The following is a 14,082-nucleotide window of genomic DNA, read 5'->3' as shown; positions in this document are numbered from 1 at the left end:
AATCACAGTGGCTGACAGTCTGGTTGTTCAACTAACGCAATAACAAGAATACATGTCTAGGCTGCACTTAGAAGGAGAGGTACTTTTCATATCTGATAACAGGTATAATGCAAGTCAATCACAACCCCTAAAAAGCATCCCACTTTTAATCATATGATTATGTAATTATAGGCAGGCACCCTGGCAAGAATACCCAGCAACATATATCCAACTCACTTATCATTTCACATATTATATGTGACCTCTAGTCCCCCAAAAATACAACATTATGTAAAGGCACCACTAGTGCAATTGTACCTCTAGGGAATGTATCCCCGAGGACATACCCAGTTCACCCTCTCACATGTCAGTGCAGTAAAAAACATCAACATCCAGCTGCAAAACAAAAGTTCCAGCATTATCCTCATAGGAGCGTTGAACGTTCAGCGCCCAGTGCTGAACGTTGGCAAGGTAGTGCTCGCGACGACCGTTGGCCGACGGTAGCACTTAAGGGGTTAGATTGACTTAAAACAATGGCTAAATCCTTGAAGGGTTATTTCCTTTGAGTCCCCAGAGACTTAGGGTGGGAACTTTCCACTTTTGTGATGGGGGACTCTGCGTTGCTCCTGCAGCTCCCCCTACACCTTTACACACAAATGGCAGTGACCCCATCTTCCTGGGGTCACCACACGCTGAAAACGCAGTTTTCCTGCAGGCTTTAACATGCCTTGCAAGGCATTATGGGGCGCTTTTCCCCCTCCTTGTGCATATTGTCACAGCGACTCTCCTGCTGCTCCTCAGAGAGTCGCCCTGCATGCGTTGGCGGGCTCACGACGCATCTTCACTTCCTGGAGGGGCCCGGTCCCACCCAGGCATCCCACATCCTGGTAAGTTGGAGAGCAGCTCGGGGAGCCGACCCCTGGCAGCACGACGCATCTTCACTTCCTGGAGGGGCCCGGTCCCACCCAGGCATCCCGCATCCTGGTAAGTTGGAGAGCAGCTCTGGGTACCCACCCCTGGCTGCTCTCCCTGGCTCACTGACAAGCCAGCACCCTCCCGCACTCCCGCCAGAGTCCAGGCACCGAGGCTGAAGCTGGGCGGTAGGGGTCTCGGGAGAGTGCAATGCCACTCCCCCTCCTACTTCCTGCTGCAGGGGAGTGGGGTGGCCCTCCTCACTCTTCTCTCCTTGGCACAAGGGCCTGAGGAAGAATCTTGGGCCCCACCCACCTTCATGGGGAGGCGCTCCCCGACTTCTGCAGGCCCAGAGTTGGGGGTCCCGGGCCCCAGGAATTTCTTCACAGGGAGCGCAACTGCTTCTCGGGGCCCAGGATGGAGAGTCTGGGCCCCGTAGGCACTTTCACAGGGGGAGCGACAGCGCTCCCTGCATCTCCTTCATCTGGGGGCAGCCCCCGGGACCTGACCCACCCCGGGGGGCACATCGAAGACCGGCGGCAGAGCCCCACGCACTTTGCCGTCGATCTGATCAGAGGTCAAAGGTTGCCTTCCTTCTGAGGGGCATATCTCGCCCCCCCCTGCAGCTGATTTTGACAAACCTGGCCTCCCCTCGCTCCTGGTGACCAGCCCTAGCCATCTGGAGCACTTTTTGCCACCCTCCTGGCTTCCAAGAGGGCGACTCAGCAACGAGCTGTCTTCACTGGCTCCCTGTGCCAGCCTTTCACCTGCCTCTCCTCTGGGCCTCTCTTCTCCTCACTGGCCCTGGACTCCCTCAAAGGTGCAGTCCAGAGTCCTGGGACAGTCAGGGGGTTCCTCCTTCCAACTGCCCATGGCACCAGGTTCCAGCACAAGTCTTCCTCAGCCAGACCACACCGAGAGAGCTCCTCTTCCTGTGCAAGACCTTTTAAGAGAAATTTGAGGGGGATGGCAGGAAGGCACTTCTGTCCTATCCTGCAGCAACATATCACCTCTCTGCCCCTGCTCCCTCCTTCCTGCACAGGCCTCTGGGATAGTACCAAATGCAGTCGTCCAGGGGTCTCATGCCAAATGGTCTCTGAAAAACCCCCTTACCCACTTGCTGACTTCATGGCAGGGCCCGGAGCAGGCCTGGTGCCTGGCACCGGGTGACATCTTCTGACTGATAACCTGCAGCTTCACCCCATCTCTTCTTCCTAGAGAGCAGACCTTCGCCCTTGGGAATGCTTGCAGTGAAGGGCTAGGCCACTGATGGTACAGCTTAGGGAGGAAGGTAATTAATCCAGCCTGGCAGGGTCAAACCTGGCTGGGCTCTAGTTATGAGTGGAGTCAGAGGAATATGACATTTCTGGAGGACCCACAAGCAGTACAGATATGGCTTTGGACTCAGCAGAATTCTTCTTTTTACACAACTTACAGTGTACTTTGTGCGTGTCTGCAATTTGAAGGGCCTAGGGAACTGAAACTACCCTATGTGGTCTCTGCCTTCATAGGAGAGTAATGGAGTGTTCCTACAGTGAAACAGTAAAGCACACTGACTTTCCCTTACATGTGTATCCCCACATTATAATGCCTATTCCATGTCAAAAAGGAGAACAGAGGGGACCCTGCCTGCTATAGGCCAATCAACCTGTTGGACTCTGCCGTCAAGATCATGGGCAGAGTCATTCTGCAGAAACTGGGAGATTGGATGAATGGCAGGGGGGTCCTCTCGAACCTCCAGTATGGCTTCAGGCAACCTAGAAGCACCATGGACCAATGCCTAAACTTACATTTCTTGGTTAATAAGTACACCATAGCAAAAGAGGGCTTTTTATATCTAGGGTTCATGGACCTTTCATCAGCCTTCGATCTGGTGAACCGTTCCAAATTATAGCGTATTTTGTTGGGAATGGGAGTAGACGCACCCTTGGTGTACTTCCTTAGCGACCTCCACCAAGATCTAGAGGCGTCCGTCAGGGTCACGCAGGAAGGCAGATGTACGGACAAATTCAGTTCCAGGCGGGGGGTCAGACAAGGTTGCATTCTGGCCCCCCTACTGTTCATGATCTACATCAATTGCTTGGAAAAATCTCTAGCAGGGGCAGGCGCGGATATTCCGCGTGCAGGGGGATCGGGTATTCCGGTCCTCCTGTACGCGGATGAGGCTGTACTCATTGCACGCACAGGCCTGGGTCTTCAAAGGCTGCTAGACAACTTTGGTACATTCATGGAGTCCCTAGATTTAAAAGTAAATAGCAACAAATCCCATGTAATGATTGTCGGGCCCGAAGGAAGATCCCCAACGTTAAAACATTCAGATGCCTGGGTGCGGAGGTTTCTAGGGTTCCGGTGTTCACTTACTTGGGAGTACTCTTCGATGAGAAGGGCAACTGGGGACCTCAGCTAAAGCATAAAAGCAATGCTGTGGCAAGATCAACAGCAGCCCTTCTTAGCTTCGCCAAAAGGCTGGGATTGAGGTCCATGGAGGCTATGTTAAAAATATACAAATCTAAGTGCTGGGGCTATGCGCCTGTGGACAAAGTACAAATAGTTGAAAACAGGTTCCTCAGATCATTGCTGGCGGTACCGCAGTCGTCGCCGACTTTGTCTGTACATTCTGAATTAGGCTTGGGCTATATAGCAGACCATCTAAAAGCAGCCCCACTGATCTGTTGGGCCAAGACGTGGCTCAATGAGGAAATCACCCTCAACCATCTTATCCTCAAAGATTGCTTGGCCCTCGATAGGGCAGATAGTATCCCTTGGCTGGCATACGTCAGAGCGGCGTGTGTTAGACTGGGACGCCCTGAACTATATACTACCCCGAAGGGAATAAGGAAAGAGGACTTGGAGTGGATTAAATATAATTTCCGGACCATGCTGGAGGCCGATAGGGAAGAAACGGAGCTTAATAAATCAGGAGTTAGAAGTATTTATGTTTTACAGACCTCCCCAGCCATTGAACCCTACCTGAATATTGTCACCAAGCCTTTCCATCGCTTTTTGCTGACAAGATTTAGGTTTAATTTAATTCATTTCACCTTAGGAACTTTCCCACAATGGGGCAAACCAGAGGACTCCCCACCATGTTCCTGTGATAACTTTTCTATACAGGACACCCTCCATCTGATCATGTTCTGTGAAAAATTTTCAATTGCACGTAAAAGATTTTTATGCCCAATACTACGTAAAGCGGGGTTCCTGCAGGTCAGACCCGCACTTCTACATCTGCAACTGCTGAGTAGCGTGCGTGTCATTTTTAGCGTAGCCAGTTTTCTAGTGGCCACAGCCAGAGTAAATAATAAAAAGGTATTGATATGCATTAAGCACAGCAGTCTGAGAGGAGGGGGGGGCTCTGCCTTTTTTATTCTGTAAAGTGAAATGATGCTTTTTTACTCTTTTTATCATAGTGCACATTGTGATCCAATAGGTCATGTATTGTTTTGCATAAATCATGAATTGTAAATAGTGCACATATATGACTGTCCGTAATTGTATATATATTTATTTATCTGCATCAATTTTACTGATTTAATGCACAAACGAATGTATGTATCGCTGCTTCTTTTATGATTTTAATTAATCGAAATAAAGAGTTTTGACTGACTGACCTGTTCCATGTCACCACCCAACTCTGCATAATCCCCGCCACACCATTCTATCTATACCAACTCGTGGGCTGCGCACAACAGGGCTCTCTCCTGTGCAGCCCTTACACGGGTGCACACACGTGTGCACATGTGTCCACACATAACCAGTCCGGTGCCCCTTACCCTGGTTGCAGTGCAGTGGCCTCTTCTCACAAGGTGGACACCGGTGAAATCCACATGCAGTCCATTTCATCATGAGTTCACTGTGGGTGAGTCCCAGCGTATGAGGCTCTCCCCTAGTAAAAGCTTAAAAATCAGGGGGCAGATTTACAAGCCCCTTGCAACAACTTTATGCCGCTGTTGCATCACTTCTGTGACGCAGCGGTGTCATAAACAATGCACCACGTTGCAACATATTTACAACGTGACACATCTAGGGACATGCATCACGTTGTAAAGCCCTGCGCTACATTATACCTACGTCAGGTATAATGTATGCAGGGGGGGGCGTTCCGACGTTAGAAAGCCTCGTAAAAGTGACACAGTGACATCTATTAGATTTCACTGAGTCACTTTTACGATGCCACTGCGTCAAAACCTTGCGCTTGCTTGAAGAAGGTGTAAGGAGTGACGCAACATGATAGGAATGGGCTTTCCTGATCATTGCTGGAGTTGCATCATTCTTGTGACTCGACTCCAGCAGTGCGCTGCCCTTACGCCGAAAGATGCGTCATGCATCTGTCTATCCTTGCATGTTGGCGCAGGCTTTTTTTACGTGTCGCAAATTAACTGGCGCATCTCTGCTAATATGCAGAGATGTGCCAGTTCTTGTAAATCTGCCCCCGGATGTTCAAAAGCTCAGATGGTCAGAACCACCTTCTCACAGGGGCGCTCCTCTATTTACCCCCAGTGTGCGAATGAGGGGCCTCTCCTCCATGTACCCCGAGTGTGGGGTTTGGGAACTTCTCCTCAATGTACGCCCAGCGTGGGTATAGGAAGCCTCCCTCTATGTACCCCCGCAGGAGGATTGGGGGCTCTCCACCATCTACACCCAGCAGGGGGATTGGGAGCCTTTCCTTTGTGTCCCCCCAGCATGGGGATAAGAGGTATTTTCTCCATGTACCCCCACATGCGGATTGGGAGGGGGGCTCTACACCATATACCGCAGCATAGGAATGAGGGCCTCTCCCTGTGTACCTTGTGTGGCATTCAAAGCCTCTCTTCCAGGTACCTTAATTTGCTCTCTTCCATGTACCTTAATGTGCTGATTCATGGGCGCCTCTCTTCCATGTACCTTAATGTGCGGATTCATGGGCGCCTCTCTTCCCTGTACCTTAATGTGCGGATTCATGGGCGCCTCTCTTCCAGGTACCTTAATGTGCTGATTCATGGGCGCCTCTCTGATTCATGGGCGCCTCTCTTCCATGTACCTTAATGTGCTGATTCATGGGCACCTCTCTTCCAGGTACCTTAATGTGCTGATTCATGGGCGCCTCTCTTCCATGTACCTTAATGTGCTGATTCATGGGCGCCTCTCTTCCAGGTACCTTATTGTGCTGATTCATGGGCGCCTCTCTTCCATGTACCTTAATGTGCTGATTCATGGGCGCCTCTCTTCCAGGTACCTTAATGTGCTGATTCATGGGCGCCTCTCTTCCATGTACCTTAATGTGCTGATTCATGGGCGCCTCTCTTCCAGGTACCTTAATGTGTTGATTCATGGGCGCCTCTCTTCCATGTACCTTAATGTGCTGATTCATAGGCGCCTCTCTGTATGTACCTTAATGTGCTGATTCATGGGCGCCTCGCAGTGCGGTGTTCAGAGCCTCTCTCCCAGATACCCCCAGTGCAGTGTTCAGAGCCTCCCTTGCAGGTACCCCCAGTGCGGTATTCAGAGCCTCTCTCTCCCAGGTATTCCCCGGTGATGTGGGGTACTCCAGGTGAACTCTGTACGGTGTTCAGAGCCTCTTTCCCCGGTACCCCCTTGGGGTATTTAGAGCCTCGCTCTCCCAGATGCCTCAGTATGGCCATCTTGGGAGGCCTCTCTCCCAGGTACCCCAAGTGGGGTATTTAGAGCCTCTCTCTCCCAGGTGCCTCAGTATGGCCATCATGGGAGGCCTCTCTCCCAGGTACCACAAGTGGGGTATTTAGAGCCTCTCTCTCCCAGGTGCCTCAGTATGGCCATCATGGGAGGCCTCTCTCCCAGGTACCCCAAGTGGGGTATTTAGAGCCTCTCTCTCCCAGGTGCCTCAGTATGGCCATCATGGGAGGCCTCTCTCCCAGGTACCCCAAGTGGGGTATTTAGAGCCTCTCTCTCCCAGGTGCCTCAGTATGGCCATCATGGGAGGCCACTCTCCCAGGTATCCCTGTGCGGTACTTCGTGGTATTTTACGGTAGCATCTCCCCCAGATACCTCAGTGTGGCCATCATGGGGGCCTCTCTTCCAGGTGCCCTCCGTGCGGTGTTCACGGTAGCATCTCCCCCAGATACCTCAGTGACGCTGCACCGGGCTCCTGGGCCCCCTGGCCGCCTCACTTTGCATGCTGTGCGCGATGGTCCCTCAAACAGAGCTGCCTCTTTATACATTAGTCATGATGAGCAGAGCTCCCAATCTCCCGTATCCATGACGACCAGCTGCTGGTCCTGGGATGCGCCAGTCCCAGCAGAACATTCTAGAACACGCTGGAAGGATCATCAGTGCTTGACTGCGAAGAGATGTTTTTCGAGAACCAGGACGCTGATAACTGCATGAGAGTGACTGATTGGCACAATACTTGTGCAGGTGTGTGAGTGCAGTGACAGCTGCCCACGTGGCCTTGGAGTGCAGCTTGAGAGCTCTTCATAACGTAGAGTGCAGCTCTCTGTCAATCTAAGCATGCAGGCTGCGAGCCTGGATAAGGTGCTGTGGCAGCCCTAGAGTGCAGACTGACGGCTGTAAATAGAAGTGTGACAGCCCTGGAGTGCACCAGTGGCCCTGCAGAGACGCAGAGCTGGGATGAGGTGCTCCCGCGTCCTCCCAATGCATAATGGCGGCTGTAAAAGAATGCTCCTAGAGGGCAGGAGTGTCGCCTCACAGCTATAAATACACGCGCTTGCCGTATCCACCATCAAAGCAACAGCTGTAACGTAAAAGACTTCTTTATATTTGTGTATCTTGAATCTTTTAAAGATTCACCTGTTGTGCTTAATTCCACCGTCCACAGCTAGGGTTTGTAATTGCAGCCTGTTTTTTTTCTTTTGTTTTGCGCATTCCTTCTGTAAACTGAATAAAAATGTGTTTATCAAAAAAACATAGAGGCATCCACCGAGGGGGTATCTGGGATGACTCCCTATAGCTGTGATCCAAAGCCCACTGCCCCAGGCTGACGTCATCAAACAGTTTTTTAATCTATTGATGTGTTTACATGCAGAGGCCGAATTATTTAGAAAATAAATGATTAACGTGGAATGCGCATGCTGCTTGGGTAGGAACAAGTGCTGAGAGGTGACGCGTTAGACAAGGGATATGAGCAATGAGGCATATACTCATGATCCTGACTCAGCTATTGGTTGTACATGTCCGCCCTGATTTAAATACGATTCCTGCAGTGCAGAGCAGCACGTACAATTGCTGTGCTTTAAGTGGGACTGAAAACTCACTAGACAGACGACCCTGTGGAGCGGAGCCTGGCTGGAAGAGGTCTCGTCTCTTCAGGACTTTCGTAGCTGGGATCTCGTCGGGATCTCGCTGCTGGGAGACGTCTGGGTGGGGGACCATATCAGATCCTTCGCAGACTTACAACAACGCCACTCCCTCCTTCCCTCCCAATTTTACAAGTACCTACAGTTCCGGTATACCCTCCACACACACATTCTGTCTCCCACCTCCTTCCCGGAATTTAATCCCCTGGAGGCCCAGGTGATGATGGGGTACCTAGGCAGAGGCAGGGTGTCGCGGATTTATAGCTGCCTGGTGAACAATGGCACGGCCTCCCTAGACCGGCTCCGTGCCCCCTGGGAGAGGTGGCTGGGTCCCCTGGAAGAGGCGGATTGGAGAGACGCCCTTATGGCCCCCAAGACCTTGACAACCTCCTCCATACTGCACCTAGTCCAACTCTACTACCGCCATACGGCATACCTCACCCCAGCACGCCTGTACAGCGCCCACGTGTGGCCCTCCCAGCCTGCACGCGCTGCAGACACGGCCCAGCAGATTTTTACCACATGGTTTGGCAGTGTTCCGTTCTTCCGCCGTTCTGTGGGGGTGTGGAACTTAAGCTTACAAAAGCCCTTGGGTGGGAGGTTCCCCTCGACCCACTACGCTTGATCCTAGGTGTGTTCGATGGCCTTGATAGATCCCGGGCCGATAAACGCTTCCTGGGAATGGTGGTGGCGGTGGCGAAGTGTAATATAGCAACACTCTGGTCCCAGGCCATGCCACCTACTGTGATGAAATGGAGACGGGGAGTGGACTGGTGTGGAACCCAGGAGGAGCCCCTCTTTGAGGCCCGGGGCTGCCCCAAACTCTTTGGCAAAATATGGGGCAAATGGTTCAACTTATTGCCCGCTTGAGGGGTTCGATTGTGTCGTATACATGTATGACTATAGGCAAGTGTCGTACTTATTCCACAAGTGACTTGTGAGTCTCTGCCGTCTTCTCTTGATTATACTTTATCTTAATAATGTGTTTGATTTGCTACCAATGTATTTTTGTTCTATAACTCCAATAAACTTGATTATCTAAAAATAATTTGCTGTGCTGTGTTGCATGAACTGGAGAGAGCAGAACAGTACCATATCTTCGAAGAAGTGGCGCTGTTCTACTCTCTCCCTTCGCTGGTGCTCTTTTGGCTGCAATGCACCAACGCAGATGCCCTTGCACCATAGTGCAAGGGTGTTTACATTGTAGTAAGCATAGTTCTAGTACACACACTGCTTTAATAGTTTCCCACTTTGTATGTGTGCTGCAGAATGCAGCACACATGTAAAGAGGGGAAAAATAGAATGAAAGCATTTCTCCTCTTTGTGCCTGTCTCAGGGAGGCACTCAGGTTTTTTGGGAGATCCTTGTCTCACATTTTCTAGTTAGAGATTTGCATAAAAAACCATGGGTGGTTGCATGGGAACATTCATGCACTACCCATGGAACAGTCCCTTGGCACAAAGTAAAATTGTGAATTGCATTGGATTGTATAGCCAGTGGTGTAACAAACGCCTAGCAGCCCATGCTGTGTGGGGGGGCCCCCGAACTCCAAGGGCCCCCTCTGGCATGGGCAGGCCCCTGGCTAGAGAGCTTCAGACTGGTCCAGAGCATGGGCCCCTCCCCTGCATGTACTTTGCAGGGGGGCACCCTCAAGTTTCTTTACACTGCTGTGTATATCCCACCACAACACTTTGCTACGAGTTTGTGTTAAAAACTAAGGTGGCACTTCGGAGCCGAGTTGTTCACCATTTTTCCAGATTAATTTAGGCAGTGACAGAGATCGTCCAACCTGCATTTCTTCCATTCATTTTGTACGTGCACTGACAGCCGTACCTATATCCTTCCGAAGAGCTCGGCTGAGCCCCACGTCACTTCTTTTACCTACTCTCCATGAACACAACGGATGTTCAACTAGGTGCTCCATACTCCACGAGTCCTGAGGAAGACCCCATTCTAAGGTTGAATCTATTTAGCACATCCAAAGGGGTCGAAACGTCGACTACAACCTGTGTTTTTTTATGGAACAATTGACCTTTTTTAGAAAGGCCGGATCAGCACTAACATAGGATGATGATGTATATATGTCACACCAACCTGTTCTTGTCCACCCCCACTTTTTCACTATAATCACTTTTACACTCCATTCCCTTCCCGCCCAACCTGAGCACCACATTTTGTAAAAGTCTTTTTGTCTTCAATTACAACATAATAGCAACATAGCAACTGTGTTACCACATTTATTAATAATCATGGTAATTCAAATAAATTGCATTTAATTACGAATGAGAAATATAAAGAATTTGGCTTTGTGAATGCGTTTGATTCAATTAGTATATTTTTTTGTCTTGAAAAACTGGTGCTACAGGACATCATTTATGAAATCACTGATGACATCTCAAATTACCTCATTAATGACACCACTGATGACATCACTTATAGCATCATCCAAGCTTCTTTTGTACACATTGCTCTTTAAACAGGGCTAGCATTAGAGTTAGGAAAGTGAGTGCAAAATCGCTCAGAATTATATGAAGCATCATTACTGCTATCACACAACAATCCCCAAAGGTAACGCAAGCTTGTGTTATGTGCAACATTTACCCTATACCATACACTTCATGGGTAGCCGAGTTCATGTTGACTATGAACCACAGATGAAAGGATAACCTGTCCTGCACATGGTGTTCAATCTATATACAATGGTCAGGTAAAACCAAGCTCCTCCGGATACTGAAGCTCTGTTACATAACTAATGCCCTACTACGAACAGTCTTTACCTGTATCAAACCCCTGACAGTGACTGAATTTACATCGAGAAAAAAAGAGGATATAAGTGGAAGAGTGGGTACTGTTAGCACTGTTTACTCTAAGGAAAGAGTTTACTCTGTACCACACTGTAGATAGTGAAACACTCATGAACAATATGCCACAAAGTATTAAAAGTTATCTACTTAGAACAGTGTACACTCTATGCAAAACTTGTTCAAGGAGCACAACTCACTTAAAATAACTAAGGTCTGAAGGTGGTAAAGATCATACTAGCTGCAATCGTCATACTGTAGTGAAAACTTTCCAGATAGCCCAACGTCTGAAGCAAAACAAGCACTTGTACTTAAGTTAGTACCTGGTGTACACACTCTTCTAAGTTAAGTAGAAATTGTCATGCTGAGAGAATTCGGTCTAATAACTCAAGGCTGCTTACAATACTTAACGCCTCATTTATGGGGTTTTGGTGTAGGGTAGCGCAGCGAACCACCTTGCTGGGCTGCCTTACATCAAAGTAAAAGGGCTGGAATGCACCATATCTATCCAATACAGTGCATTCCTGTCTTCTCCCCTTGCGCTGGTGCAGTTCCAGCAGCCTAGAGTCAATGCAGGCACTTTAGCACCATGGTGCAAGGATGTCTGTCATGTCGGTAACATTGTTTTTGTGCAGGAGTGTGCACCTACCTCCACAAAAACAATCATGGGAGGCTTTTTGCTCTTTCTCCTTGTTGTGCCTCCCTTACACCTCCCCTGGGGTGGCGTATGTTTTTGGTGCTACCTCAGACTTACAATATCTTGTTAATCTGGGGCAGTGTCAAAAAGTCATGGATGTTGCTGGGAACGCCCCTAGCAGCACCCAATGGAACACCCTTTCATGCAGTTTTATATTAATATTTATATTTATATTTATATTTATAAGGACATGAAAAGCCACATAAGTGTCTTTACGTGGCCTTATGAATATGCCAGTGGCACATTGCGCCACTGGAACATCAAATAAGTGATGTTCTGGCAGCGCAAAAGTGCTGGTAGGACCTCCTAAATGAGACCCTAAATCTTTGAGGTGGGCAGAGTTTTGCTGGTGTTGTAGATGTACTCCAGCAAGAGGAGCTCTCCACCTAACTACCCAGAGTTTGTATCTCTGTCCCCACCGAACTACCTGGAGTTTTTTTTCTCCGTTTTGCATAATTTATGGGACACTGAGGGTGTTTGGTTATAAATGAAGTAGGAGAAAGTTCTGATTACCCGTACCTGTGCAGTAATTTTGGAACTTCAAACTAACATTTACTTATGCATTTATAGAGGCATATTTATCAGAGACTTGCATCGCTCTTGTGCCACGCAATGGGGCACACGAGAGACACAACTCTTAAGTTAAATTTATCAAGCCACACAAGGCCACCATGTGCGACCTTGATAAATCTAGAGTGACTCTGTCCCAGGGAGGCGTTCCACGGATGGAGCGTGGGTGTTACCATGCGTCCACCCATGGATTTTAGTGCATTTCCAGATTTACCATTACAGGTAGACCTGGGAATGTGTCAAAATGCAAGGCCTCCCCAGGTGCAGCGTAATGAGGAGATACATCATGTCTCCTTGTTTTTATCTCTTTCTATGTGTGTTGCATTCTGCAGCACACATAGAAAGTGGAAAGATGTCCCTTCCTGCACAAAAACAATCCTGCTTACAGCGCAGGCACCCTTGCACCACTGTGCAAGGTTGTCTTTGTTGGCGCTAGGCAGCCCATTGTGCGCCAGCGCATGCTAAAAACAGGAAAGCCCCGTATAATGTTAGATGCAGCACATTCTTGCCCCTTTCCCTATCATGCAGCGCAGCAAGGTGACTTGCGTTGGTGATTTTTTAATAAATATGCTCCTTAGCCTCTACATTATTGACTTGCTAACTGTATTTCATTGGGTGACTGCAGAGTAAGTCCCAAAGTGTCTGTTTTCAGCCAACAATCTAGTTGGAAGCTCTGATGTTCTTTTCATATCATCAACAGTATGATTCCTCAGTGTTCATGAAGTCAATGGTACCGCAGTGGTACTTTGCTGAGCCCTCCCATTCTCCCCACAAATTGACATCTTTCTTACTTTTCAGGAAAAATGCTGTTGAAATGGAGCTGGCGAAGTGTAGGATAGACGTGATGTCGCTGAACAGCCAGCTCCTGGATGCCATTCAGCAGAAACTAAACCTGTCACAGCAGCTTGAGGCATGGCAGGTAAGGCCAGAGCTGGATCATAGGGCAGGGGGGAAACCACAGTGGGTGTTTTGGCCACTTTGTTCTGGGTTGAGGAATTTCCCTTAAAGGAGTCTCCGTGTTGATTCCTAGAACGAGAGTAGAAGTGGACCAGCCTGCAGGGCAAACAGGAGATTTCCATAACAAGGTGATGTCTATGAAAGAAAGGCCAGTAGGATGCACCGGACAAGCAAAAGAACCTCCCACAGATGTGATAGCTATTATATTTTAATGCTTATGAAACACTGCATCAGTTTTACTACACAAAAACTCCCAAGAGTTCTCAGCAGCTGACAGAATGTCTCTGTTCGAGCTCATAAACTTCTCAAACTTAATCCAATGTTAGAGCTTAGCAGTTTCCTCAGAGTCCCTGCGCTAGTGCTCACCTACCACCCATCTTATAGCCCAGCAGTTTGAACATGTTGTATCCCAGCAACCGCCTGAACATTAGTCAATGTTACGGCTCAGCAGTTGCTACAACATTATACCATGTTAGAGCTCTGTCAACCTCCAGAGCTTTGCCCTGTGTTAGACCCGAGTATCCCCATGAATGGCTCACATCTTAGCGCCCTTAGGAATGTGTTCCCTCTGTTTGCCCATGTCACCGTCACCACTTTGTCCTGTGTTAGAGCCTCTGAATTTTACCCCAAGTGAGAGTTTTTTGACCTCTGGAACTTTTCGCTGTATTTGAGCTCACTATTACCATCATCTTACAGCGAGGTTAGCAGTGTTACGTATGTTCCCAATGTTCGTGCTCATCTCAGAACTTCAACCCATATTGAGCGTAGTCGACTCCTGAACTCCACTCCACGTTAGAACCCAGCAGCAGCTTGAATGTTATCCTATGTTAGGGCCTGATTCACAGAACTAACTTAAGACAAAATCCTAAACTTACTACTTTTAGTATTCACAGAA

The 14,082-nt window shown here is 48.8% G+C and overlaps 1 protein-coding gene across 2 annotated transcripts in view; it reads left to right on the top strand.

Annotated features, from left to right (window-relative positions):
* BICDL1 (BICD family like cargo adaptor 1) overlaps nt 1-14,082 on the top strand; it is a 327,422-nt gene that overhangs the window by 292,917 nt on the left and 20,423 nt on the right. For both annotated transcript variants that reach the window (XR_015300878.1, XM_086942877.1), the window contains exon 9: nt 13,029-13,149. Coding sequence is in view for 1 of the 2 variants with exons in the window: in XM_086942877.1 (XP_086799003.1) it covers nt 13,029-13,149 (121 nt within the window). In the remaining variant the exon portion in view is untranslated. The remainder of the gene's footprint in view (nt 1-13,028; nt 13,150-14,082) is intronic.

This window comes from Lissotriton vulgaris, chromosome 11 (assembly GCF_964263255.1).
Source record: "Lissotriton vulgaris chromosome 11, aLisVul1.2, whole genome shotgun sequence".
Taxonomy (NCBI): Eukaryota; Metazoa; Chordata; class Amphibia; order Caudata; family Salamandridae; genus Lissotriton; species Lissotriton vulgaris.
Note: the sequence above shows the minus strand (reverse complement) of the source record. Positions and strands in the feature narration are given on the sequence as shown.